At 37.1% G+C, this 26,238-nt stretch overlaps 4 protein-coding genes and 1 pseudogene across 4 annotated transcripts; 2 read left to right on the plus strand and 3 right to left on the minus strand.

Moving 5' to 3' along the window:
- Window positions 1–1,475: 1,475 nt before the first annotated feature.
- LOC147482489 (putative protein phosphatase 2C 47) lies at window positions 1,476–6,099 on the minus strand. Its single transcript, XM_086581272.1, has 5 exons — window positions 5,881–6,099; window positions 5,514–5,688; window positions 5,197–5,388; window positions 2,507–2,712; window positions 1,476–2,257 (listed from the first exon to the last, which is right to left on the minus strand). Exons 2-5 carry the CDS (start codon window positions 5,643–5,645, stop codon window positions 1,702–1,704), a joined length of 1,086 nt encoding a protein of 361 aa, XP_086437398.1. The 5' UTR covers window positions 5,646–5,688; window positions 5,881–6,099; the 3' UTR covers window positions 1,476–1,701.
- A 320-nt stretch (window positions 6,100–6,419) lies between these two features.
- ACD1 (Pheophorbide a oxygenase family protein with Rieske 2Fe-2S domain-containing protein) lies at window positions 6,420–14,705 on the minus strand. Its single transcript, XM_086581270.1, has 7 exons — window positions 14,272–14,705; window positions 13,963–14,198; window positions 13,767–13,893; window positions 12,864–13,000; window positions 12,097–12,256; window positions 6,901–7,182; window positions 6,420–6,831 (listed from the first exon to the last, which is right to left on the minus strand). The coding sequence occupies exons 1-7, from the start codon at window positions 14,653–14,655 to the stop codon at window positions 6,577–6,579; spliced, it is 1,581 nt and encodes a 526-aa protein (XP_086437396.1). The 5' UTR covers window positions 14,656–14,705; the 3' UTR covers window positions 6,420–6,576.
- LOC147482491 (disease resistance protein SUMM2-like) lies at window positions 14,661–17,886 on the plus strand. Its single transcript, XM_086581269.1, has 2 exons — window positions 14,661–16,162; window positions 16,262–17,886. Exons 1-2 carry the CDS (start codon window positions 15,469–15,471, stop codon window positions 17,809–17,811), a joined length of 2,244 nt encoding a protein of 747 aa, XP_086437395.1. The 5' UTR covers window positions 14,661–15,468; the 3' UTR covers window positions 17,812–17,886.
- A 291-nt stretch (window positions 17,887–18,177) lies between these two features.
- On the plus strand, window positions 18,178–20,668 carry LOC147482492 (extra-large guanine nucleotide-binding protein 3-like; annotated as a pseudogene).
- Window positions 20,669–21,142: 474 nt separating this feature from the next.
- On the minus strand, window positions 21,143–23,472 carry LOC147482493 (putative pectinesterase 14). The gene is made up of 5 exons (XM_086581271.1): window positions 22,952–23,472; window positions 22,573–22,744; window positions 22,258–22,464; window positions 21,526–21,776; window positions 21,143–21,425 (listed from the first exon to the last, which is right to left on the minus strand). The coding sequence occupies exons 1-5, from the start codon at window positions 23,398–23,400 to the stop codon at window positions 21,251–21,253; spliced, it is 1,254 nt and encodes a 417-aa protein (XP_086437397.1). The 5' UTR covers window positions 23,401–23,472; the 3' UTR covers window positions 21,143–21,250.
- Window positions 23,473–26,238: the final 2,766 nt, after the last annotated feature.

Consider the following 26,238-nt stretch of genomic DNA (forward strand, 5'->3'; position numbering starts at 1 on the left):
CAAATTTGTCAAACAACTATGGAAAAGCTTTTGTTGTTGACAATGTATGGTACATGTTTGATGAAGGGAAGCGTTGACATATGACTTGAGCACCTTTTTGTGGTATAAGGTAAAGAGTTTGGAAATTTTAGCTGAGTTTGGCGATCCATTTTCAGTGGTTATTTTAGGCAAAAAGATTTTTTGCCTATTATGTAGTCAAAGGAGATCTTAGTCATTTATTTTTTGCGTGAAGTTTCAAGTTGTTAAATGTGCTCATAGATGGATATAAGGGGTGCATGTGGGGCAGTCGCACGGGGACCCCCTGAGATTAGAAAAACTCTACTACCACATAACTAATTGTTTAGAAAAAATTTCAAACTATAAGGACTCGCACCCCCTAATTTTTTTTAGCAAACTTCCACTACCGCACTTCCAAAATTTTCATAACTATAGTGAGAATATAATTAACAAAAAAAAAAAAAAAAATATTATAAAAAAAAAACAAATAAAAAACATTCCAATAAACTAACGTTTTTTTTTTACTTTTATTTTTGCCCTTACAAAATTATCATTTATCATTTATTTTGAGTCCAAAACGATTAAAAGGGACAAATGTGTATTTGAATGTTTGATGGGTTAATGAGACTAAAACAAATAGCCAAAGACCCAATCCGTCAGTTTGTATAATTCTAATCACCCATTACAAACACGTAAGATCTTCCTACTTTTCTTCCACTCTCAATTCTTAAACAAGCATCAGACCAACAAAAAAAAACAAAAACAAAAACAAAAACAAAACAAATTCAGAAAGGACTTGCGGCGCAGCTTGTTGCACGCTTGTCATAATTATTTGTAAAACTCGTTATCATTATCAATAAAATTTCCACTTAAAAAAAACCAGATAATTTTTTACTTTCAATGTTAATCTTTTATAGTTTTTTTCACATAATATTAGGGTTATATAAAACTTATAATATTACAGGAAGTTAACAATTTGTTGAATTGTTGTAGACTTGTAGACTAGATTATGTAGATATATATAGACATAGTAGTATTACTTAATGGCTTAAGTGCTTAAGTAGTTAACTTCGCCAGTTCATATTAAATTCTTAGTAGTCAACACACTCTAGTTTTGTGAATTGAAATAAATACATAATTTTGTTGATTTTTATTGTTTAGACTTTCTGACATTTTTTTTTGTGGGGGTGATGTACACATAATCTCGCAACCTTGTAAACCCAGAAGGACAATGGCTTGGCAGGGAAGTTCCTGTCACACTGCACAAATCTTCTGGAGAGGAACGATGAAGCCATCAACTTAACAGTTACTCAATTTGTGTTCAGACTTCAAAGTAGTCAAACTACCTACCTTAGTACCTTACCAAATTCCAACACTTGTTTTTAAAAAAGAAAACCCTGAATTTCCAGTTAACTGTGGAACCCAAAAAGTGGTAGCCAGAAGGTAAGTGCAAGAGTCTAATGAATCAAAGAAAAGAATGGAACAGAACAACAACAAAATTTCTCATTGATAAGAATAGTTTGACTCCAAATATACAAGGCTTCAAATTACATTAATTTCTACAAAATCTAATTTTTTATTCCACATGTGCAGCTTAATGCCAGCCGTGGCAAGGTGTAGCAGCATCTCGAAATAAATAAAAGGGAAAAGAAACTAGTGTCCTCCAATTTGTTTTGTACAGGCCGCAGAATAGAATCCCCCCCATCATGCATTATCCAGAAATCCCTTGAGATAATTTATCCCATCAGCTGACACGCTTCTCCGCCATCGTGTTTTAGGGATCTCTATCTTAGGAGGTGGGTCTGGAGAAAAACAGATCACAACAGCTGTCAGGTTATCACATGAATTTCGCTTGAGCGCTTCCCTAACCAACTCTTTTGAGCACCTTTGGGGGTCATTGTGCAGCATTAGTTCTTTTCTCACAATTGTCACTGCACACTGGCTGCTCATGACATCCCACAATCCATCACAAGCCAATATCAAAAATTCGTCTTCCTCTGTTAGATATGTTTCTTTTAGTTCAGGCTCTGCACTTAAGGGGCATATAGAAGCTTTAGAACCTTTGATGTGCCAATCGCCAAGGGCCCTTGCCACTGATAGTTGCCCATTAAGATAACCATCATAGATAATACCCCCAAGTCTCTCAATTCTTAACTTTTCGGAGGTGCAGTTAGGCTTGTGGTCCTTGGAAAGTTCAACAGCTCTACCCCGTTTGCCTAAAACAGCTCGACAATCCCCTGCATTGGCAACTACCATATTCCTGCATGGGAAAACAATCTTGTAAATAACAGAAATACCATCCACTCATAATAAAAAAGTAATAATGAAATTTCTTCTCTGATGGCATCAAGTGATATATACAGCTGCAAAAAGGATTTACCCCTCAATGAAATAACAATAATCATGAGATACCAATTCAGAAGAAATATTCAATCAGAGTAAAAGGTTTTTCAAATGAAGCAAATGAAAGGTTGTAAAACAGAATCTAAAAAGTAGCTTCCATATTAACCTTCCAAATATTAGGGCAGTTAGAACTGTAGTGCCAGAGGAGTTGTCCAGAGAACAGGCATCCGCAAATGCATGATCGGCCTTTATGAAGCCACTCTTTATTGCTTTCTTCACATTAGTGGAGAAATGGGAGTCCTCGACTATAAATTTAAGAATGTGCTTTTGGGTGAACAATGCTGCATCTGAACCATTATGGCCATCAAATACCTGTACAGAAACTGCTGAACCTCAGACTCAGTAATGTAGCCCTGCTGATTCCACAGCAGATCTTAATAATGCTTGATAATATTAAGGGAACTATATACATACATCCTACACCAATGAAAGCATGGCCTGAGCTGTAAAACTTTCTAGATTATGATATGAGTGGCATCCTGCCTATACTTCAAATAACTAAAATGTAATGAGGTAGGCATATATGACACAACAACTTGTTGAGGACCATGATTGGCATCACAGTTAGACCCTGTCTAAGTAGTCTAACCAGTGGCGGAGCCAGAAAATTGGGTGAGGGTGAGCCACAACTAGTCACTATAAAAAAAAACTAAAATAAAATAACACCCAATTTGTAGAATTTTTGTTTTCCCTTGCATATTTTTTAAAAATAAAAAAAAAACACACAATTCGAATCCCATCACAAAAGATATGTAAATTTTGGAATTACAAAAGACTAGATTGCTTAATGAAATGATTTAGGAGAAAATAAATAAATACACGGACATTTAGCTTTGGAAAATTAAGAACTTGGGAAAAAAAAAGTGCCTACAAATATATGCTTCTTACAAATATATATGCTTATGGAAACCACTTTAAAATTCCACAAATGAAAAAAAGCAATGAATTCTTTGGAATTGTAAGGAAAATAGTCCAAAAGGCATTAGGAAAAACATAAGCACTTAGGGCACAATAAAGAATATTGTACAATGTTTAGACATTTTTTTTGGCTAAAAAGTAATTAATATTAATAGCAAAAATAGTGTTCATGGCCTAGATTGGGAATATAATCCCCATGTTTCCGCTTTGTCAAAAATCTATAGTTAAGCAAAAATTGGATTTTCAAGCTAGTTTGTTGCCAACATGGTTTATGATCCCACCATTGTTTAAAACTCAGATATGTTTAGACACCGCTGGCATTTTAATTGTTTTCATTTTCATTCAATTCAAATTCCAATCACTGCCTTAAGTAGATTCAAAAGTAATAAATTCACTACAATTGACAATCAAAAAATTTATGCAACAAATTAAAATTGTAATGGACTCGAAGTAACCATAGAAATTCATTACATACAAAATTGAATTATAATTAATAAAATTCATTAACAAAAACTAAAAGAATAAGAGATTGGGGAATTAAGGTTTAGAAAACATACCAATAAATATACATATGAGTTATTGGGACGGAGAGTTGAGAGTGTTATTACTCTTTTTTTTTCTTTCATCTCTTTTGTTTTTCCAAACAAAGAAAAACACTTGCCAAAGTGTTGTTTCTCAAAATACATAAAATTAGAGATCATGACCATTAGGGGAAATAGATTTTTATTTTGGTCATTCATTCTGGTGAGGTTTTAGTAACAAAACTGTATTCATATATATGGTAGTTACTTTTTTTTTATCCAAAAAACAAAAAAAAAAAAAAACTTTTTTTTTAAGAAGTTGAGGGTGAGCCAGGGTGTACCCTGGGCCCCCCCTGGCTCCGCCACTGTGTCTAACCCAGATCTACTATTATACAGATCTCCGTCCATCCCTTTTTTGAAGTGTCCATTACCCCTTCAGAATCATGCAGGTGAATTTTATTTAATTATATTCTCAAATCAGCCCTTGATCAGAACTAGGCCTTCTTTAAACCACCACCATAAGAAACTCTCGGTTATTCATTACGCGAACACCATTCGTCAAAAATGTAACTACTCTTTATTATTTGCCTATAACTTAAATGACACGTATTGCTTGGTTGTCTGTGCTGCGTATTAAAGAAGATATTGTCCAAGTAATTGGAATTCCAATGCGGACAGGCCTAATAGAATCCAATGGTACTTACTGATTGATCATCAAGTGTTGCATAAACTTCTTTTTTAAGAATCAAGGTACCTATGGACTATGGCAGATACAAGTTGGAGTTTGAATGCACAACAGGCCGATAACTGTATCACATTTCATGTTGTTTCTTTACTGGTAAGTAATGATTGATTAGCATTTAAGATAGATGATGAATTACAAACTTCCTGAAAGAATTTTATTGGAAGATCTGATATTTTGTCTATCTACAAGTCTAAATCTAATATTATATACGGATCATTATCCTTATCACTCCTAAGTTCCTTATATATGGTCAGCGACAATAACGAATCATTCTAGATAAGACACTTAACCAAATGTAGAAACATAAGACTTGCATGCACATAACTATAATGGATCTGCACTTCCAACAAGCATTTGCAGTTCAACCAAAATCATAATAATGATTATTGATAACACATATGATGCCACTTTCAAACAGCAATAACATCATTCATCATAAAAAGGTTTAAGGAATTTGCAGAGATTGGGTAAATACAGTAGACAACTTTGACTGATTCATCAGAATGTGGTATAAAAGATGATAGTAGGATGTAGCAAAGTGATACCGAAAGAGACCATTCCCATCTAGAAGAAACAAATATGAACAAGGAAAATGATCCATAAGTTACTCACCCCATAAAATGCTCCAGGAGAAGGAAAATCTGCAAATGCACCAAGATGTTTATGGAGATTATCCACACAGATGTGTTCATCCTCCATGTATGATTTTGGCCCTATCTCCGACCAGCTTCCAGAACGAAATATAGGTAAAAAATGTTTTCCATCTGACGGGGATTTCAGGCCCCTAAACTCAATTTCTGAATCCTACAAATAGAATCCAGATAAGTCATATTTTCAACTAACTTATAAGATTGAGCAAAATGCACATAACATTAAGGAACACACATTAACAATTGGCTTAACAACATAATAATTAACAAATAACTAACCGATTCGGATCCGTCAACCAACCGATTAGAGCTAACGCAATGTCGCATGCCTAAAGGATCTCGTGGTGGTTTCCCAATTGTCATTTGCTTGAAGCTGTTATCCAAAACATCCGAACCCCCCTCATCCTCCATGGCGTACCGCTCGTCCTTAACCAACCCAATCTTTAGTACAATGCTGCCATTTCCCGTACTAAAAACATTAATTCACACCCAAGGAACAACAACTACCAAACTCAAACAACAAATCATCTACAACAAATGTTTTGATCCATATACAATTCCAACTCAAACAATATAGATCAAGCATGAATAAAAAGAAGAAGCATTTAAAGTCAAACTTATAAAAGTTACCCATATCTTAACTTACCAAACAAATGATTCTGTGCAGATCTGTGAGAGAGAAAAAAAAAGAAAGGAACAGAGTGATCCCCTCAAAACTTCATATCTTGCAAACCAAGTTTACGTTGATAGAATATAAAGACAAGTGTGATGGGAAGAAAGTTGACGGGAATGTTTAGAGAGAAATAATAAAAGTGGAAAATATAAAAAAAAAAATGGTTTGTAGGAAAGAAGAAGGAAATGAGATAGGAGAAATTTTCAAGAGAGAAAGAAGAGGAACACAAGGGGGGGAAATACTTTGAAGCGGACCACCCGCATCATGCAGTTAGATACAACACACTTCATGGCCACATGTTTTCGCTTTGTTGACAGATTGCATGTTCACATCATTAAATGCACTAATCATAGTACCAAATGTCACGGCATTTTGTACATTTGCCACTACACTGACGATAAACTCTTGTTTTTATTACCACGGGTCATTGATTATAAATGATCGCTCCCTTAATTTGACCAAATAATTGCTGCAATTGTCACAACTATATTAAGAAACAAAAGTGCCCCAGATAACAAAAACTATTATATACAAATCCTGATTATATACTTTGATTAATATGTAGGTATAGCTGCTTGCTCATCTTTGGTATATATAGTTGCAACAAACTGAAACGCATAATGTATGCTTAGGTGATATTTCTCTTGATTTCCTCTTTATCTCCTGTGTTTAGTCGATTTCTGCATGTACATAATCCACATATACAAAATTCTTTTCCAGTTCATGCACAGCATATGCTAAGGCAGCACTCGCTAGCGCAAGGCCACTGAGGACAAGGCGAAGCTTCAAGTCTGAAGGAATACCCGCTGTAGCAGCAAATATGACAGTTGCACCTAGTAACACCTTCTGTAATGTCTGGAAAGCACCGTAAGCTCCTTTGCATGATGAACACTTAAGAGTGTGTTGCTCAAATCTGTCCAGCATCTGCAGGATGTAATCATATTAAATTGAGACTCCACTCGGGACCCATAAATTGTGGATACACTTCCATACCTGACGTTTTGTAAATGTTGTGGATGGCAACAGCTGTTGTTGATTAGCAACTCCGAACCATTCAGGTTGGTTGTTTCCATGTCGCCTTAGCCAATTTCGGAATGCCAAGACAAAGCGATCTGCTTGCGTAGGTGTAAATGTGATCTTTGAATACTGCTCGTTAACATCAGCAGAAGTTTCCAATGATTTTGAGAGAAAAGTCTTCTCCTGACCCTGAAGAACAATCATGTCACCATCGTAGACCTTATTTGAAGTCCAGTGCTCTTGCCATCTAGGAAAAACCTGGTAAAACCAGAAGGACAAAGGATTGAAGATTGTTATGTTTGATGCATAAATGCAGAGTAAAGCTTCCAAAACAGAGAATATAATATTCTGAGAATTAACAATAAGTAGAAAACAAGAGCAAAAGGATGTCCTCATCCTTCTGATTGAAAGCTTATTAGTTATTACACATCTAACAGAAGCATCTAGCATAGTACCCAGAAGGACACAAAGGATTGACGACTGTTATGTTTGAAGCATAAAAGCAGACTAAAGCTTCCAAAACAGAGAATTTAATCTTCTGAGAATTAGCAATAAGCAGAAAACAAGAGCAAAAGGATGTACTTATCCTTCTGGTTCAAAGGTTATTACACATCTAACGGAAGCATCTAGCATAGTACCCATCTAGCCTTGGTGACCCTCACCAAAGCTTATAGCATACTACACATCAAATATATTTGCAAAAAGATGGTTGAAGTCGGCACCATATTAATAAGTTTTGGTGACAACTAGAGGGCTGCTTAGATTCAGATAATTTTTCCATAAGTATGCACAAGGATGTATATTTTCCTCAGTACTTTTCACGGTAAGGAATACTACTGAAATACTCAGTACTCCTTATATCTACTACCAATTCACCACTGTTGTTAGACGTGTTTCCACCCAGGTCTTTGTGTCCCATAATCCCTTTGACATAAATGTTTTCCTCAAATTACATTTCTGTTGAAAGAGATAGAGAACACCCTATCGAGACCGAGTACTACAGGTGCCTATTCCTTTGGAGCTTACTAAAGATGAGATGATATGGTCGAAGTCTCCATCGGGAAAACTCAGCTTCAAAGACGTGTATCAAGTAGTTCGCCCTTTTCAACCAGTTGTATGGTGGAGTAAATTTATCTGGAAAAAGTATTCCACCTTCCAGATCACTGTTAGTGTGGAAACTTCTACACAACAAGGTGGCAACAGATGATAATCTTGAAGGAAAAAGAGTAGTCAATGTCTCGTGTTGTTCACTATGTGAAACTCCTTCTTGTGCAGAAACAGTAAGTCATTTATTCTTCCAATGCTCTTTTGCTTCCTGTGTTTGGAATTGGGTTTTTTCTATATTTCAGAGAAGACTATCTCTTGATGAAGACGCATTATGTTTTGTTAAGCAGGCATCTAAGGTGCAATCTAGCAATCAGATAAAGGACTTATGGCATGCTTCCATAATTAATGGGTTCTGGATCATATGGACAACTCATAATCGAGTTAGATTTGATAATCACAAAGTCAAGATTCTCTCCATATTGAACTTATTGAAGTCCTGGATATTCTACATCAACTGAGAGTCACAGGACGCCCGTCTCGTGCACCTAGAATCATTGAAGTTCAGTGGTCTCCACCCCTTCCTTCTTGGGTCAAAGTGAATACTGATGGTGCTGCACACGGTTCGCCTGGCCATTTATCATGTGGTGCACTTTTCAGAAATTCAAGAGGGTTTGCAAAGGGTTGCTTTACAACCTACCTAGGAATTCAGAATTCTATGTTTGCTGAGTTGATGGGAGTTATTTTAGCTACAGAAGAAGCTGATAGAAGAGGATGAAATAAACTTTGGTTGGAATGCGACTTCAAATTGGCACTGCACTGTATTTCGAATATTCAATCGATTCCATGGAGACTTCTTACTAGGTGGCGGAATTGTTTGTTCATTGTCTCAAGAATGGAGTTTCGTTACTCTTATATTTATCGAGAAGGTAATAGAGTTGCAGACATATTGGCCAACAATGGACTTCGCTCCAAGTCAGTTTTCTCATGGTGGCCTTTAGCACTGAATTTCATTGGAAGGGAGATTATTCATGACATGAATGGTCTCTCTAATTATCGATTTAGGTAAATTTGTATTCCCTTCGGGAATTTTTTCTGTTTTTTCCCCAATCTTCTTGTACTCTCTATTTTCATTTTTTTGAATAAATTGGTAGGGGTCAGCCAAACCCCCCTCTTGTAATGTATTAAATGTACATTCGGAAGTGTTTCAGAACTACCAAACTCAGACTCCATAGCGACAGAAGTTCAATCTCAAGAATTTTGTGGACCGATTTGAGGAAAACAGGCGAAAGAGAGAAAGAGAAAGAGTGGTACGTAGGAGGGAGAGAGACGAGTGCTCTCACGAAAAAGAAGATATTGGGGAGAGAGAAAATAGGAGAGAGGTTTGGGGTTTTCACTTTTCAGGAGCCGATTATATTTCGCGTGATATTTCAATTTTTCAGTTAAATCCGTTTAAGTACGTCCTTCAGAGAGTCGGATATATATATATATATATATATATATATATATAGAACACCCTAAGTTTTCAATTCACCATTCCTATTTTATTTTGTCTTTCAAAGTTTTTAACATTTCTGATTTATTATTGTATTCTTGTACTGTCAGGTCACCAGTCCTCAACTCCTGTGTGATATACACCCTTTCACTCGCAATATGCACCAAATGCATTACATGTGAGATGTGACTGATATATTTTTAAGATCCCAATAAAAAAAGACATCTACCTGATTGACATGCGTCGCAGACGGACACAGAAAGAGTGGGTAAAACGTGGAAGGCCATGACACTTGAAAGCCAACACGAAAAGTTAGAGTTATCCACTTGAAAGCCAACACAAAACAACATCTTCAAATGAGTTATCCACAAAAAGTTTGATAACACTTGAAAGGCATGACATCATCCCCCACCTTCTCAAGCACACACACGGAAACAACAGCAACAGCAACAGCAACAAGCATTACCATATCCAAGCATTCAAAAACCTCCTCACTTCAGTTTAACCCAAGTCAAAACTTTTGGCAAATCAAACGACTTCTTAACTTCTCTCACCACCATAATTCATGCTCTGGTGGGCATCCTCAGCTGTTCAAGTATTTCAAAGGGCTTTTTCTTTAAGGTTTTTATGTTATTACAGTACCTGAATGATTTCCCCACTACAAAAACATCACAATCATCCATCATCTAAACCTTTCATCAACATACACAATCTTGAATCTCAATGACAAATAAAGTGGATGAAGAAGGAAAGGGAATAGTTTTGATGTCCAATAACGTACAAAAACAATCAAAATAGGTCGAGAATAGATCAGAATGACAGAAAACAGACAGCAATTTAACCTGATACTCATTTATGTTGTTACCTTAAACGCATAATGTAACTAAACGCAAGCTTATACATAGGATTCATTATGTAACTTCAATGCACCTGTGTCTAATTTTGTAAATGAGAGGGAATGGCTCATCCCACCAAACATGAAGAATCGATGCCGAGACATAGTAACAAAGATGAGAGAAGAGGTAACTTTGGGAAGAGGATGCGATAAAGTTGTATGGACTGATTCGTTGCAAGGAGAATTTCAGTTGAGGGATACTTATCAATCACTGAGAAGGAAGATACAACCTAATGACTGGCACAAGATCATTTGGTTCACAAATCGCATACCCAAACACTCAATCATTGGGTGGATGGTCATGAAACAGGCGATGAAAACCTTGAGCAAGTTATTTGAGTTCAAGGTGGTTCAATCGAAGTTATGTGTGCTCTGCTGGAAAGAGGATGAAACAGAGCAACACTTATTCTTTCACTGCAATTTCTCTCTGTATATATGGCAAATGTTAATATACTTTGCAGGCTATAGAAGGCGAACTGAACTGAATTGGCAAGATGAAATCCAATGGGTGCTGTGAACTAAGTAATGAGAAGGGAGGAGAGCAAGATGCACTAAAGCTGCTGGTAAATACGTTCTTCTATTGGATTTGCAAAGAAAGAAACAATAGAATCTTTAAGAACCAACATCGACAATCACATGAAATCATCCATGGAATCATTGGAGACGCAAAGATCAAAATACATGCAACAAAGTACAAGATGAAGGAAGGACCTGAGAGACAGAAGTTCATGGAAACATGGAACACTATTTGATGTATCTTTGTCGCGGAAGCAAGAACAATAGATACACAATGTATAAAAATACCCAAAACTAGGGTTTAATGAATAAAAACGAATTCTCTTAATTCAATAATAATAATCAAGTCTGAAAATCTTAAGGTTTACATCTGCTTATATAGAGAACTAGTTAACAAATCCTAATCATAATAGAACTTGGGAAACTAAAATAGAAGCTAGTCTAATTCTAATTAACTAAGGATTTAAAATAGAAGTAGAATAAAAGATAAACTCTAGCTGTAGCATTATGCATGTGCTGTGCACATGATAATCTATTGCGTCCTCGCATCACTATCACTGAAGTAAGGCACAATCAGGTACGATATTGCATATGGACAAGAGCTGGAGCTGATACACTCATTCTAAACTCAGATGGTACCTTACAAGGTTTATTAGGTGGATGGGCAGCTGTTATTCGAAGCGACTCAGGAGAAGTCATTGTTGCAGCTAAAGGGAAGTCAAGCTACCATTCTATTGCGCTAATAGAATTACAAGGTCTGTATCAAAGCCTGAAAATAGCGATAGGAAGGAACATAAACAGGTTGCAAGCACAAACAGATTCATCCAATGTGGTATCGTTTATCAGAAATGAAGGAAGCCACCCTTGGCAAGCAAGTCAGATTATGGAGGAGATTAGAGGGATGATACAAGAATTTGAATTTTTTTCTTTAATCCATGTATTTAGAGAATCTAATAGGCTTGCAGATGCATTAGCTTCAACTGTACTTGCAGTTAGTTTTATCAATCTAGACCCTAGCTCATTCTCATTAGAAGTTAGGAATATTGTAAATGAGGATGCTAGTGGAAAGAAGTACATGAGATGTAATTGATTTGAAACCTTTATTATTATTAATAAAGGGGTAGGGGACCTCCTTAAAAACCCCGCCTGCCAATAAAAAAAAAAAAAAAAAAAAAAAAAAAAAAAAAACTAAACACAGTCCATCAATAAATAAATCACTTACTTGCCACCAGGCAGGTCCTGGCATCGTGAATTGGAAAAAGTTCCGAGCACTACAAACTATTGAACGGGTCTTTCCAGGAGCCATTGGTATATTGAAGGAACAAATCCATATCGCCCACTTTTGTTCCCCAAATATGGGGAGCTTTGTATCAATTTCTATTCTGCCAAAATAAAAGTATAGTGACAACTTATCAGTAACAGTACTAACAATCTTGGGAACACTGCACACCCTACAAAAGTCAATGTCAACGAGTTGTTCACTTGGGAAAAGGATTTTTCTTATAGCAGTGTGCACAGGAATCAAGGTGCAATACCATGGAAGTTCTTCACCAACATCATCATCTTTCAATGGAATAATTCACAACTCAGAAACAGTTTTCTTGGTAGCATAAGATGCATTTTTTTCTATGTTACATGGACACGCCATATTTTGAATATAATCCGTGTTGGATACGAATCCACGTGTCCGTGGCGGACACATATCGGATGCATATTGTATGTAAATTACCTCAATTTTTGATATTTCGCCGTGTCGGATACGGACACACCTATCCGTGTCAATGTAATTTAAAAAAAAAAATACAATAAAATAAAATGAAAATTTGAATGGATGGTAATTCGAACAAATCTGCCTCACTTAGAACCCTTCTCCCCAAAAAAAAAAAAAAACACATTAAAATTCTTCCTTCCATCACTTGCATTGCAAATCAATTACACAAGAAGAACAGTAGATTGAAGTCCTACTTAAATCAAAATGGATGGACTCACTTGTTTATGTAATAACAAGGTGCAATAAATTCAGCAGTTATTCGTGGGTTCCCATCATTTGATCCAGCAAACCCCAAAGCTCCACTGGATTCGAGCTTAAATGGAAGCGGTTTTGCTCTATCTCTTCTTCCTGTGACCTGATGAATGATTACACTTGATAAGTCAACCAGACATCCAAATACATATATATGCCCATTGATGACATTTTGAAAGAATGACGAAGAATAAATGAAAACGCATGACCATTTATCACACAAAAAACACAGGAAAAGAGTATATGAAAATATTTGAAGAATATATCTTAGAGGCAATAAGTCCCTTGAAACAACAGATATCCCACTTAAATGCAGCAGGATAATAATAGCTTATAAAGAAGAAAATGTTTCCTCCAAAGACACCAGATCTACATAATAAAAAACATTGCTGCCAATGAGCAATGCCTAAAGAATCAAGTTAGTTGAACAAAAATAGTAACAAGCAGAGTTTGTGCCAACTTATTTTAACTGAAATGAGGACTTTGCAAGCATGCTAAAGTACATTGCTTAGCCTCCTTTCCAACTGTTTTTATGCTTCTTTCCTACTTATATTTTGCTTCGATTAATATCTTTTCCTACCTTTTAAAGTGCTGGGGTACATTACAATGGGTAAAATATGTATCAGAATTGCATTAACTAGATTTTTGCATTTGTTTTATATCACAATTGTCATGTTTGAACATATCAAAGAACTGTTGGCGGTCTCATTTTAGCAAATATTGATTCTCAATCCTAATTCTGAGAAGTTTTTTTCTCCGCTCCAAAATGCGAGAAGCTAAACTAACAGTGTGCTACATTAAACAACAGATCAAACAGAGTTGTAAATCACATGTGGATATAATTACGTGCTAGTAACTCAAAGAAGTACCTTATGATGCGCAAAGTCAATATGTGAAGGGTCTGACACATTCTCCATGAGTGTATCATATCCATAAAACAAATCCCTCTGAATTGTCACTGTTGAGAATTCCGGGCTATCAAAATCCTCAGGCAGCCTATATAATAACCACATTCAATCACACCCCGTAGTTACTCAATCACCCAATCAATTTAAGTTGACTTACATTGGAGGTTTAGTAGCAGAAGCTTTTTCCCACCCATTCTCATCAGGCCAAACAAATAGCAAACCTTGAGAAACAAGAGTAGGAAACTTGGTAACACAAGCTCTAGGCGAATTAACAGCCCGAGCTTCAGGCCCATCAGAATTAGCTTGTGGAATCTTAACACAAGAACCACCTTTACTAAAAGACCATCCATGATAAGAACACTGTAAATTCCCATCTTCATCAATCCTTCCTTCCTAAAACAACACATCACAATTCATACTTTAACAAAAGCCCAATTCATCAAAAGGTAATAAAAAAAAAACTTACAGAAAGTGGTGCAAGACGATGTGGGCATTTATCATCGAAGGCAACCCAATCACCAGAAACTCTATCTTTCCAAAGAACAATCTCACGATTAAGGAGTTGAAATGGTGTTGGGAGTTTTGTATCAAGGTCTTCAATTAAAGAAACTGGATACCAATTATCTCTCCATGAAAATTTAGTAGAAGAAGAAGAGGTCTCCTCATTTTCTTCTTCTTTGGGTGTTGTTGTGAATGAAGGTGGTGTTAAAGGAGTGGACACGTGTAAAGAAGTGGAGAATTTTGATAACTTGTTGATGGGGTTTAAGGATTTGGCGGGAAAGAAGAGAGGGTTTGTTATTAAAAGTTTGTTATTAATTATTGGAGTTGCAGTGGAGAGAATTAAGGTCATTTTTTTTTTATTGGACTGTTTTCTTTGTTTAATGTTGTTGTGTTCTTTGTTCCTCTACTTTTAAAGCTTATGAGTGTGAATAGATGGCACGTGTTACTTGCGTGTACGCTAACATTTGGAATTTTGGTTCTGGAACAATCTGTATATATCGTCCTATATTTGTAGGTGGACAAATATACCGGCGGTAAAATCTAACAGTAGATAGTGTTGGTGAAAAAATATGGAATGATATTCCTTTTCTTTACAGCTCAGTTCATCTTCAGCTATCTGTGCCTATATAAAGTTTTCTCAGTTTCAAGGAGTAACTAATTAATCACTTCTTCCACATCTCGTTTATACATTTATTCTTTGTTCCTTGTCTTCACTTCTCAGTTTCATGGATTTAGTTAGTCCCATAGTCGATGTTGTTGGTCGGGTATGGGATTGCACTGCTAAGCATAGAAATTACCTGCGTGGACTTGAAGAAAATCTGGACAACTTAAGAACTGAAATGGACAGACTGAAGGATGCTAGGAATGACATCAAGATAAGGGTTGATGCAGAAGAGGCGGCACAAATGATGATTCGCACACATGTAGTGGACGGGTGGCTCAACAGTGTCGAAGCCATGGAACCTCAGGTCGACAGCTTGAGAGGTGTCTTAGTGGGTGTTGTCCCAAGAATTGTTGGACTAGCTACAAGTTTGGCAAAAAAGTGATAAAGAAGTTAGCACTTGTGAAAGATCTAAAGAGCAAAGGTGCATTCGATGTTGTGACTCAGAAGGCACTTCCTGCTGTGGTTAAAGCACTCCCTGCAGAGAACTCCATTGTAGGTATGGACTCGACTTTCGAAAGAGTTTGGACTTTGCTTGGCAAAGATGAAGTTGGAATCTTGGGATTGTATGGGATGGGTGGTGTTGGAAAGACGACTCTCTTGAGAAAGATTAACAATGAGTTCCTCAAAACAAGTAGTGTATTTGATTTTGTTGTATGGGCAGAGATATCTAAACGGGCAGAGACATCTAAAGAAATTGACATAGGACACCTCCAAAGCATTATCCGTAGAAGATTGGAATTGTCATGGCCAGAAGACGCAGATCTGAGCTCGCGTGCCCAAGTAATATTTAATTTTTTAATGAAGAAAAGATTTGTATTGTTGCTCGATGACATATGGCAACCGATTGATCTGTTGAAAATTGGAATTCCTCAACCTGGATCTCAAAATAAGTGTAAGGTGATATTTACAACAAGGTCAAAAGCTCTGTGTGGGCGTATGGATGCTGACAGAAAGATCAGGCTAGAGTGCTTGAATAGGGATCAGGCATGGACCTTGTTTCAGAAAAAAGTGGGGCAAGAGATTCTTAATTCTCATCCAGAAATACAGGAGCTAGCTAAAGACGTGGCGAAAGAGTGTGCTGGTTTGCCTTTAGCACTCGTTACCGTTGCTCGGTCAATGGCTAGCAAAAGAGCTCCTCAAGAGTGGAAAGATGCAATCACAACACTGCAGAAATCCGCTGCCGAGTTATCAGGTATGGATGATGAAGTACTTAGTCTTTTGAAGCTCAGCTATGACAATTTACCAGATGATAGTATTAGGTCATGTTTCTTGTATTGCTCTCTATATCCAGAAGACTATTCGATTCATAAGGAAAAACTTATAGAACAGTGGATTTGGGAGGGATATATAGATGGATTTGAGGACTTTGCTGATGCTTTTAATAGAGGACATAGTATCATTGGGTTCTTACAAGCTACTTGCTTACTAGAGAGTGGTGTAGATGAAGATACTCAAGTGAAAATGCATGATGTTATTCGAGACATGGCACTATGGATAGCTTGTGAATGTGGGAGCGAGAAGAATAGGGTTTTGGTGAAAGCAAACAAGGCATCGGATGAGCCACCCAAGGCTGATAAATGGATAAAGGCGCAATGGATTTCAATGATGCATACTAGTATCACTCAACTAATTGTTGTACCCGACTGTCCTAGGCTCTCAACCTTGCTGCTTTTCAATAATTCTCATCTTAAGAAGATCCATCCTAATTTTTTCCAGTCCATGCCTCTCCTGAAGTTTCTAGATTTGTCATCGACAAGTATCTCGTATCTTCCACCAAGTATTGGTGATTTGGCTCGTTTGGAGTTTCTTGATCTTTCAGACACAAAAATTAAAGAATTGCCTTCTGAGATCATGAAGCTGGAAAACTTAAAGTACCTGTCTTTCAAAATGACGGAAAAACTTCATCAGATTCAGCCTGGAGTCATAGCGCATCTTTCAAACTTGCAAATGTTGAAGCTGCGCGACCACAACTTTGGGGATGGTGACGAGGCACTGCAAGCTAGTGTTCAGGAGTTGGCGTGCTTGAAACAAATGAATGCTTTGGAAATCCTAATCTCAAATGTCAAATTTCTAGAATCGTTTCTCAGCTACCCCCGGTTAGTACTTTGCACAAGGTCTTTATCAATTGAAAGTTGCAAAGGTTTGATCTCCCTCGCACTATCATCTCTTGAATACATGAAGAGGCTACAAAAATTTGTGATTGGTGATTGTTCTGAATTGAAAGAGTTGATAATTGATTGCTCGACAAAGACTGCTGGGGTTGAGTTATTCCGAAGCTTGGAAATTATGGTATTTTCTGCTCTCCCTCGGTTGGATATCTCGTGGGACATTAATATCCCCCATGCTGCGTGCTTCAAAAACCTCCACACCTTGTTTCTTGATCAATGTGATATGCTGGTGAACTTGACATGGCTCTTTTTGACTCCCAACATCAGAGTTCTTCATGTAAAAAGATGCCTGAGAATCGAAGAAATAATATCTGATGAATTTGGAGCATTTGGTGCTAGCTTATTCTCAAAGCTCGCAACCTTAGTACTGGATGATTTGCCTTGCCTGTGGTCCATTTGTAGGAGTCCCTTGCCTTTCCTATCGTTGAAGTTGATAGTCGTGCTCAACTGTCCCAAGTTGAGGAGGCTACCGTTTGATTCAAATAGTGCCAAGGACAAGTTGGAAAAGATTACCGGAAGATCTGAGTGGTGGGAAAACTTGGAGTGGGACAATGAAACTATCGAACGGGAATTTGCTCCCTATTTGTCCAAATACATCCCTTATATGTTCCGAGTATATGTTCCTCAGATGTATTTAGATGAAGAAAATCAAAACGCCTGTTGCATAAGTTGATCAAATATGAAGAAGCATGTTGCATAGTTTATGTAATTTGAAGCGAAGTAAGATAAGTTGTTTTCACTTGCACAATTTGCGTATTTACTATATTATAATAGAATTATCTTTATTCCATAGTTCTCCCTTTCGAATAGACACCAATTTTTATATTAGTGCTCCATTCCAATTTATCTAAGCGGACAATAGGAGGTTCTACCGTTCTAGGCTTCTTGCCATAGATTGACAAAATTTAAAACAATAACATATTTCTTTAAAAAAAACACTTTGACATAATGAAATCTCGGTACCGACCAATCTATAATCAAAAGCGGTCTTAAGTCTTAACTATTAAATTTACTTTGACCCAGAAGTCTCCGCCGGCTTTGTCTTGACTCTTGACTTGGGAGTCAGGATCAGTTTGCAGTTTCTTCCAACAATTTTTGTGTTTGAATTCTTGATTTTGAGGAAATGTCAATAAGAAGAAGAAAAAAAATGAGTGAAGAAGAGAGCTAGCAAGATTTGGTAAGAAAAATGCGCAGCTATCCCAGAGACGGCAGAGGATCTCGATTACTCTTTTTCCGTCGAGTATTCAGGTCCACAGGTCCCTTATCAACTTCCCACTATCGAGTATCGATGTTCCGGAGTATGTTGGGGGTTTCTAAGAAAGATAAGAAGAAAATGGTATGTTTCAGGTGTGGGAAAGGGAAATGGGAAAGTAAGGAAGGTTGTTTGGTGTGTGATGCTAGATATTGTCTTAATTGTGTTCTTAGAGCTATGTTTTAATATATATTGGTAAGAGTTCAAGAGTTCTGTCACGATTACTCGATCCCTTGGAAGCCAAGCAAATAATGAAATCTGAGAAAGAATGCTCAGCAAATCAGCTTCGACCAGAACAGGTGTTTGTCAACGGCATGTACTTACGTCCAGGGAAATTTCTAAATTGCTTGCGTGTCCACTACCTCATCGGAAATTGAAGCCTGGTAGATATTGGTATGAAAAGGATTCTGGTCTTTGGGAAAGGAGGGGGAGAAACTAGAAAGATTTATTAGTTCCAAATTTCACTTTCACTGGAAAGCTTAGCCGGGAATACAAAAGTCTACATTAATGGCCGAGAAATCACAAAAATTGAATTGATAGTGCTCAAGTTAGCAAAGGTGCAGTGTCCACGTGACACATTTCTGGGTCTATGATTCAAACTCACCTTTGCATTGGACAGCATTACCTGCTTTTCACCAAAACGGTAGGAAACAAGGGAGATTGAGCCTACGTGGAGTTGAAAAACTCTCGCTTGCATTGGGAATGCTCTTATGTGGAGGAAGGTCAGACTATTATGAGGGGAAACATCTGGGGAAAGGCATCAACACATCTTATCTGTTCTTTGTTCTCGTTGCCGGTGCCCCATGGTCAGTCTCATGGGACAAGAGATGAGGGTAGCACTTACTCTAGCAGATATGTTCCAGATTATTTAGACCACAAATGGATTCAGAAGCTTCTGCTACTTGGGCTCCAAGGTTCCGGGACTAGCACTATTTCAAGCAGGCCAAGTTTTTGTATGGGAACAAGTTCACACCAGAAGAGGTACAAGAGATCAAGCTAATGATCCAAAGCAACATTTACAAATATCTCAGCATTTTGCTGGAAGGTCGGGGTTGATTCGAGGAGGAATCTTTTCCAAGATTGAGAGCCCTAGGTTTACATGATCAATGCTCTGAAATAGGTGAAGAAGGGGAATCTAATGTTACTGGTCAATGTGTCTATTCAATCAACCCGAGGTTGAGGCATTTCTCTGACTGGCTTATGGACATCATAGCCATGGGAGACTTGGATGCATTTTTCCCTGCCGCAACACGTGAGTATGCTCCACTGGTTGAGGAAGTGTGGAAAGATATTGCTAAACAAGAAACCCTCAAGAGAAAAGAAGAGCTTTACTCATTTCCAGATGTTGTTGAGTACTTCTTAAGCCGGGCTGTTGAGGTCTCAAGCAAAGAATATGAACCTTCTGAGAAGGACATACTGTATAGCAAAGATATGCCGAAGGAGTTACCCAAGGGAATGGTCTAGCTTTCATTGAATTCACCCTTGATGATCGCAGCCCAATGTCTGAATCGTACACTGACAACCCAGAAGTTCCACCTCAGCCTCTTACCAAGTACCAGCTTATCAGGTTAAATGGAAAAGGGATGAATGATGGCTACAAATGGGTCGAAATGTTTGAAGATGTGCGTGTTGTGGTCTTCTGCGTGGCCCTGAGCGACTATGATCAAATGTCGTCAATCTCGCCAGAGAACAGTGGCAGTGGGAACCTCCTCAAGAACAAAATGCTACAGAGCAAGGAATTATTTGAGACTATGGTAAAGCATTCATGCTTTAGGAACACGCCGTTCATGCTCATACTGAACAAGTATGATGTCTTTGGGGAGAAGATAAACCGAGTACCCCTGAGTGTATGCGAATGGTCCAATGATTTCAGTTCTGTGCGGCCTCACCACAACAACCAATCTTTGGCACACCAGGCTTACTATTATGTGGTGATGAAATTCAAGGATCTTTATGCCTCCCTCACAGATCAGGAACTTTTCGTTGGGCCAGCACGGCTCGGGAACGTGCGACTGTAGATAAGGTCTTCAAATACATTAGAGAGGTGCTGAAGTGGGACGATGAGAAGGAAGTTTATGAAGGAGCAGAAGACTCGTTCTCTAGTACGGATGTGAGCTCGTCGCTATTTACTAGACAATAGTAACTGTATAATTAGTAAAATCTGGCATGGGCACTGAGAAGGAGTTGCCTTTCCTTTCCACCCCCCAAACTAGATGAGCCAGTTAGGATCTCCCTCTCAAATACACCAAAAAAACTAGAAGGGAAATCCTAATTGGCTCATCTAGTGGGGGGATAATACTAGTTAACCCTTGTATAAATTCTCTGTTTTTTTTCTTACTGTTAATTTATCTCCTTAAATGTAACACTTGAGGCACTTGAGGCTTAAATATTGAATACAGTACATTCAAATAACAATACAAAAAAAAAAAAGGTTTGATTTCACTTTCCATATTCATAATTTTCGTATACAAAACAAGATTGGCACTGGGATCATTAACATCTTTACGAAGTACTCGGTTGAGTGACTTAACCGTGTTAGTGCCATTCTTAGTACCTCAACCAATAAGATGATCTCCAATGGTAGCAGCAGGAACGTAGGAACAGATTTCCTATGCAATTGACATTAAATCAGATGACTGCTGCTGCATGTTAGGTGTACGATTTTTTTGAAAAAAGTTGAGTTTCTTATCTTTTATATCAATGACATATAAGCTCTAACACTCTTAAAATAACCAGTGGCTCAGCAAACACATAGCAACTTCGTAGCCTACCATAAACATTATATTGTTTTCTCTAAATCCGGAACATGTGTAAATATGTGTCATAACAAGAACAGATTCCTAAATCAATTACTGCAACTTTATGCCAATGCGAGTAGATGGATTTCACTGGGTATAAGCCACTTGTTTCCATCTATGTATGAAATATCCAAGAAAGGGGTTACTTCAGATAGACTTAGCTGTTTACTGTATGTCATTCTAGATGTGTAGTTTGCTCCTGGACCCGTACACTCGAATTCTCCGAAGTAAACTGTCCTGTAAACATGTAACAAAAAAAGATATTATACCTCAATTTGAAAAATGAAAATAAAAAATTGTGGGGAAACGTATGCAGCAATCAGGATCAACCACAGACCGGTCTTTTGAGGGATCCCTCCAATCATTCCATCCATCCGGAGATATGACATCGGACATATATGTTCTTGCAAAAATGACGGTAGAGTAGGCACCCCAAGCTCGTCCAAGCCACACTCTTCCTGATCCTTCAATACTACAATCCACAAACGAAAATCCTTCATTCTCATCCACTGACCGCCTCCCTTGAGCTGCTATGACTCCACTAATACCTTCTGTAACTTGTTTAGCTATTGAATTGATCTTACAGTCCTGCGTGCCCATGTGACAGTCAACCATTTAAAACATGAATGCATGCCAGAGTGCGCCAAAAGTGGACTACTTTGACTGTGTAATTGGTAATCACCTATGCCCTGAAAGTAGACAGCGAAATTCTACTCCACTGCCAGCTAAAAAAATATCTGTGGGAACTCCCAGTAAATTAACTGGCAGTCTCTTTGATGGGACATATTTTGTTCTCCGCTTGGGTAGATTTGTGAATAAACAATATGGAGCTTTCTAGAATCTAAACATTTCAAATGATGTATATTAGGTTTTACCATTTAATTCTTTTTAAAACAATCCAGAAAATTAAGTAATAATAACTATTTGCATGGGCTTCATTACTTCTTTCAAATTGCTGAAGTGTCTAACAGCAAAGGGTGTTTTGTATGATATGATTTAATATCATTTTTCCATTCTTATTAAGCCTACTTGACATGCGTTTTTGGATAACAAAATCTTAGATACATACCACATAGAGAGATCTAGCCTTCCCAAAAATAAAATCAATGGATCCTTGAATAAAGCATTGTTTGTAGTAATGTTTTCCTCGATCATCATGTAGCGTATCTTGTGCACCATAAAACCCGCAACCATAAAATGCTGCTTGATCACCTCCAATCCTAAGTGCCACTGCTTGAGCCCCGACTTGGCCTGGAGAAGGAGGCGGAGCTGTGTTCTTGTGCAACATCCACAATAAAACCAACTCAATGTTTGAAAAACACATTGGAAGTCCGACCAACCATTACTTGGGCTATTACACTGTTGCTCTAGTAGCAATATTTACCTTGAAACTAATATTGTAAGCAATGAAGTTAGGAGCATAGATGGAAACTGAAGAGCTGTAAGCAGTCCCTCCTGTTGAATTTGCAGTGTCGTTCCAAGCTATGGATGTGCTCAGATAGCCCTGACCTTGAAATATCAAGTTGAGCTTGTTAGCATGAACAAGTATCTTCTCCCTGCCATGAAAGCGATTACTACACTTTACTTATTTTCCCATGATAGCAATCCCAACGGTACGCAAGCTTGGCAAAAAAAATTCAACTCTTGTAAGTGTGTTGAAAATTCTTCAGCTCACGGTAGTATTTTAGTTCATTCGATAAAAAAACAAATTATGAAGCAAACTACTCTGATGAAAATAAGTTAAGAGGCAAAGAGTTAAGTACGTGTAAACACCGGAATCGATTAAGATCAGTGTTCTTGTTGGACTAAATTCGGGAACAGCATCCACAGCTTTCTGCACACTGCTGAAGTTTGCGCAACCCTTCAAATCAACTGTCAACACAAGCGACACATTATAGTCTGTCACAATCCTAGATTTCCATTTTGCTTTGTCACATTTTATCTTATGCTTATGGTGGTGGTGGTGGTGGTGGCGGCGGTGGTATCTTGATGTTCTGTGGACAATGCGCTTCATAACTATAAGGAACTCCTCCATGCCACTTTGTATCAGAACTCTATCCAAGAAGGCTACTTGAACACTACTAGAAGTAGACGAGGAAGAAGTTATGCTAATGAGAGCAATGAAAATGGAAATTAGAGCAACAGTAAAGGCTAAAAACCAAAAGCATAAGTTAGTTTTGCTTCTTGGTGGGATGATCAAGTTGTTGTCCATGTTATTTTGAGGAGTTGGGCTGCGTTCTGCTTTTGGTATGGGTGGGGATTGTTTTATGTGTGGGAAGTTTGGAGAGGGAATTAGTGTGGTGATTTGCGTGAGAGGTAAGAATTGTGTGTCCATGTGTTTATGTCGTGCTGATGATTGCAAATATGTGTAAAAGCGAATGGTGAGTAGTGGAGAGAGTCAATATTCAATACTCAATACTCAATAGTAGAGATTGAAGGATTCTGAAGCAACTAAAAAGAGTGATGGGAGCTGAAAATTACGGAATGATGAAAAAATTATGGCGAAGCTGTGTGTTTTGGCAGTGTTGTCTCTTCGAATTTTCGTTGCTAAGGATCATAGGCCAGCTAGTGATGTATCAATGTGTCCAATCAAGGTAGAGGAATGTCGTTTCTTCCAAAACAATTTTCATTCTAGAATGACATCAAGACCTGGCGAGCACTATGAAGTATTGAAGTATGAACGTCCATTTAAAGGAACAAGGTGTTCAGTGCGGAAAGACTTTGTGGAGGTTAAGGCGTATTGTGGTATTGGTCTTCGATAACACCGGAAAGAAATACTTACAGGTTCAGACCTCAAGTCTCTGCTGGTATATGAGATTATCAACAGCATAGTGTAACCAATGTGGTTTGGAGTTTCAGGAGGTTGTCTGTATCAGTACTATGCTGCTGGTGACCCTCTCTCTCTCCACAACATACCATTACTTAGTAACTAGATTTCATACCCATTCACTGAACAGGTGCCATTTTACATAATTTAAGTAAGGGAACAAAAAAATTAGTAAATAATTTTTTTCTAAAAAATGTGAACTGAACAGGTTCCACTATGAATTAAAATGTAAATTAGAAGGAAAAAAATGAACACTTGTCAAAATATATTTGAATAAAATCGTTTCAACAATAGAATTTTGAGTTCAATGACTTTCCCGATTTGAATGTGTGGCGCGAGAGAAAGGTATAGACATAAGTCCGTGAAATTTCCTGTGCAAAGACTCAATATAAACAAATTAACAAAGCACATTAATGGGTGCATGAGTAATGTTTTTTTGGTTTTGGATGCATTCAGTTACTACTCCCTTCGAACCAGCCTGTGTTTTGGTACGTTATGTTTTGTAAAAATGGAGCTTCATGTTGTCTTTCAATTCCATCAAAACGGGTTCCTCTTTCACTATGTATTTAAAAAATAAAATAAAATAAAACAAATCAAAGGTGTATTAAAATCTGTATTATATTTCAATCTGAGAAGAACTTGCAAGTAAAATCATGCATGCGACAAAGTATTAAACCCTCAAGTCCACACTTTCTGAGTTAACTAATAATTTAACAAACACAATAACCCAATATCAGTAGCATCAAATATCGCAAATAGATTTCTTTGATGTTATTTATCCAAAACAATATCTCACAAATTGTCGCAACGACAGATATATTACACATACATAAGAATTTGTAAAAATCGTTGGTTGTTTATTAAGAAATGATTAATATAAACTATTCATGGACTAAAATACTAATACTAAAAATGTCCAATCACTAGACACATGATTGTAAAACCAAAATCCTCTAAATGTTAAATGTTAGGTAGATAACATTCAGCCAAATACACGGATAACCAGTCCTTGATTGTACGTGTTAGTTGAGAATTAAGATGAGGGTAGTAGCCAAACACGGCTATGCCAGCCCATGCACACATTTTCCAGGAGTAGGGAATCACTTGTCATCAGAACAGAGTAAAGTAGTGTTCAGAACTATTCGTGTATAAATTACATTGATCAACATATGAAAGATGAGAATGTCGCTCAACTCGTTCCATAGCTGAATTAGAAAACAAACTTGGTCTTCAATGCACTTTTGATGTAATCAACCTACAGAATACATCGAAAGTAAGCAAACTACATGATAAAAAGAAACTATACACATAATTCAATACCTACTTCATAGGTTAATGGAATTGAACAAAATTCTTGCAGAAGAAGAGTACATAGTGTACTATTAGCATAATACACCTTTATAAAAATTAAGTTTAATTGATCAAATAAATAGTTAAAACTTGTGCCCATACTTTAATAACAATTCCACAAAAAGAAAACATGTTTCAAAAGGATATTGAAGCACCCAACATCAACATGAGAAGGAGTTTATATTATAAAGGATTGCTAGAGTTTTGGCAATACAATTCTCCAAGATATTGTAATGATTTTCGGCTAGTCTTGCTTTCCTTCATAAATTTCCCATTCTAAGAGAATAGTAAAGAATTTGTAAAAGAATTGTCAGAAAGATAACATAATTACTATTTTAATAGAAAAAAGATAAATGCTCAAGGCGCATCACGTTTTTTTTTTACAAATTAATAACATGAATGTAGCCAGATTTGTAAGCAGTTACTGGGTGAAGCTGACCAAGACAATCATGCTTAGCTAGATTTTTTGGATGATTCGCCATATAGTGATGATACGATTACGTTATTATTGATATTGTTTCTTGATGGTTAATGCTCAAGGATATGGGCATACAAGGTCCTTGCATAAAAAATAATGTCACACATACACACATGAAAAATCAAAATCCTTTAATAACAGAAAGACTAATATAGACCAAAAAATCCTGGTTAAAGAATAAAATATCTCATCCTCACTTGGTATGCACAGAAACAACAACAAAAAGAATAGTGGATTACATGCACGAGTAAATAAACGTATATTATGTTATGTTGTTGGCATATATTCAGGGTTTAACTAAGTTAGGGCCCTGGCTTCGACACACTAAGACAAAAACATTCAGAACTTCAGACTTAGGAGTCTTAAGCCTTGGACACGTACACTAAGTTATCATT

Source organism: Coptis chinensis, chromosome 8 (assembly GCF_015680905.1).
Source record: "Coptis chinensis isolate HL-2020 chromosome 8, ASM1568090v1, whole genome shotgun sequence".
In the NCBI taxonomy this organism is placed as follows: Eukaryota; Viridiplantae; Streptophyta; class Magnoliopsida; order Ranunculales; family Ranunculaceae; genus Coptis; species Coptis chinensis.

Excerpts from the sequence above, each read along its gene's own strand:
- LOC147482489 (XM_086581272.1), bottom strand. The coding sequence starts at position 5,645 with ATGGAGGATGAGGGGGGTTCGGATGTTTTGGATAACAGCTTCAAGCAA. Across the intron at positions 2,713-5,196 it reads CTCCTGGAGCATTTTATGGG|GTATTTGATGGCCATAATGG; the intron begins GTGAGTAACTTA and ends GTTTCTGTACAG. Across the intron at positions 2,258-2,506 it reads ACTGCCCTAATATTTGGAAG|GAATATGGTAGTTGCCAATG; the intron begins GTTAATATGGAA and ends TTTCCCATGCAG.
- ACD1 (XM_086581270.1), bottom strand. The coding sequence starts at position 14,655 with ATGACCTTAATTCTCTCCACTGCAACTCCAATAATTAATAACAAACTT. Across the intron at positions 14,199-14,271 it reads ATCGTCTTGCACCACTTTCT|GAAGGAAGGATTGATGAAGA; the intron begins GTAAGTTTTTTT and ends GTGTTGTTTTAG. Across the intron at positions 13,001-13,766 it reads TTGACTTTGCGCATCATAAG|GTCACAGGAAGAAGAGATAG; the intron begins GTACTTCTTTGA and ends ATCATTCATCAG.
- LOC147482491 (XM_086581269.1), top strand. The coding sequence starts at position 15,469 with ATGGACTCGACTTTCGAAAGAGTTTGGACTTTGCTTGGCAAAGATGAA. Across the intron at positions 16,163-16,261 it reads ATCCGCTGCCGAGTTATCAG|AAGACTATTCGATTCATAAG; the intron begins GTATGGATGATG and ends CTCTATATCCAG.
- LOC147482493 (XM_086581271.1), bottom strand. The coding sequence starts at position 23,400 with ATGGACAACAACTTGATCATCCCACCAAGAAGCAAAACTAACTTATGC. Across the intron at positions 21,777-22,257 it reads AGGCTAGATCTCTCTATGTG|GACTGTAAGATCAATTCAAT; the intron begins GTATGTATCTAA and ends ATGGGCACGCAG. Across the intron at positions 21,426-21,525 it reads AGGGATCCCTCAAAAGACCG|GACAGTTTACTTCGGAGAAT; the intron begins GTCTGTGGTTGA and ends ACATGTTTACAG.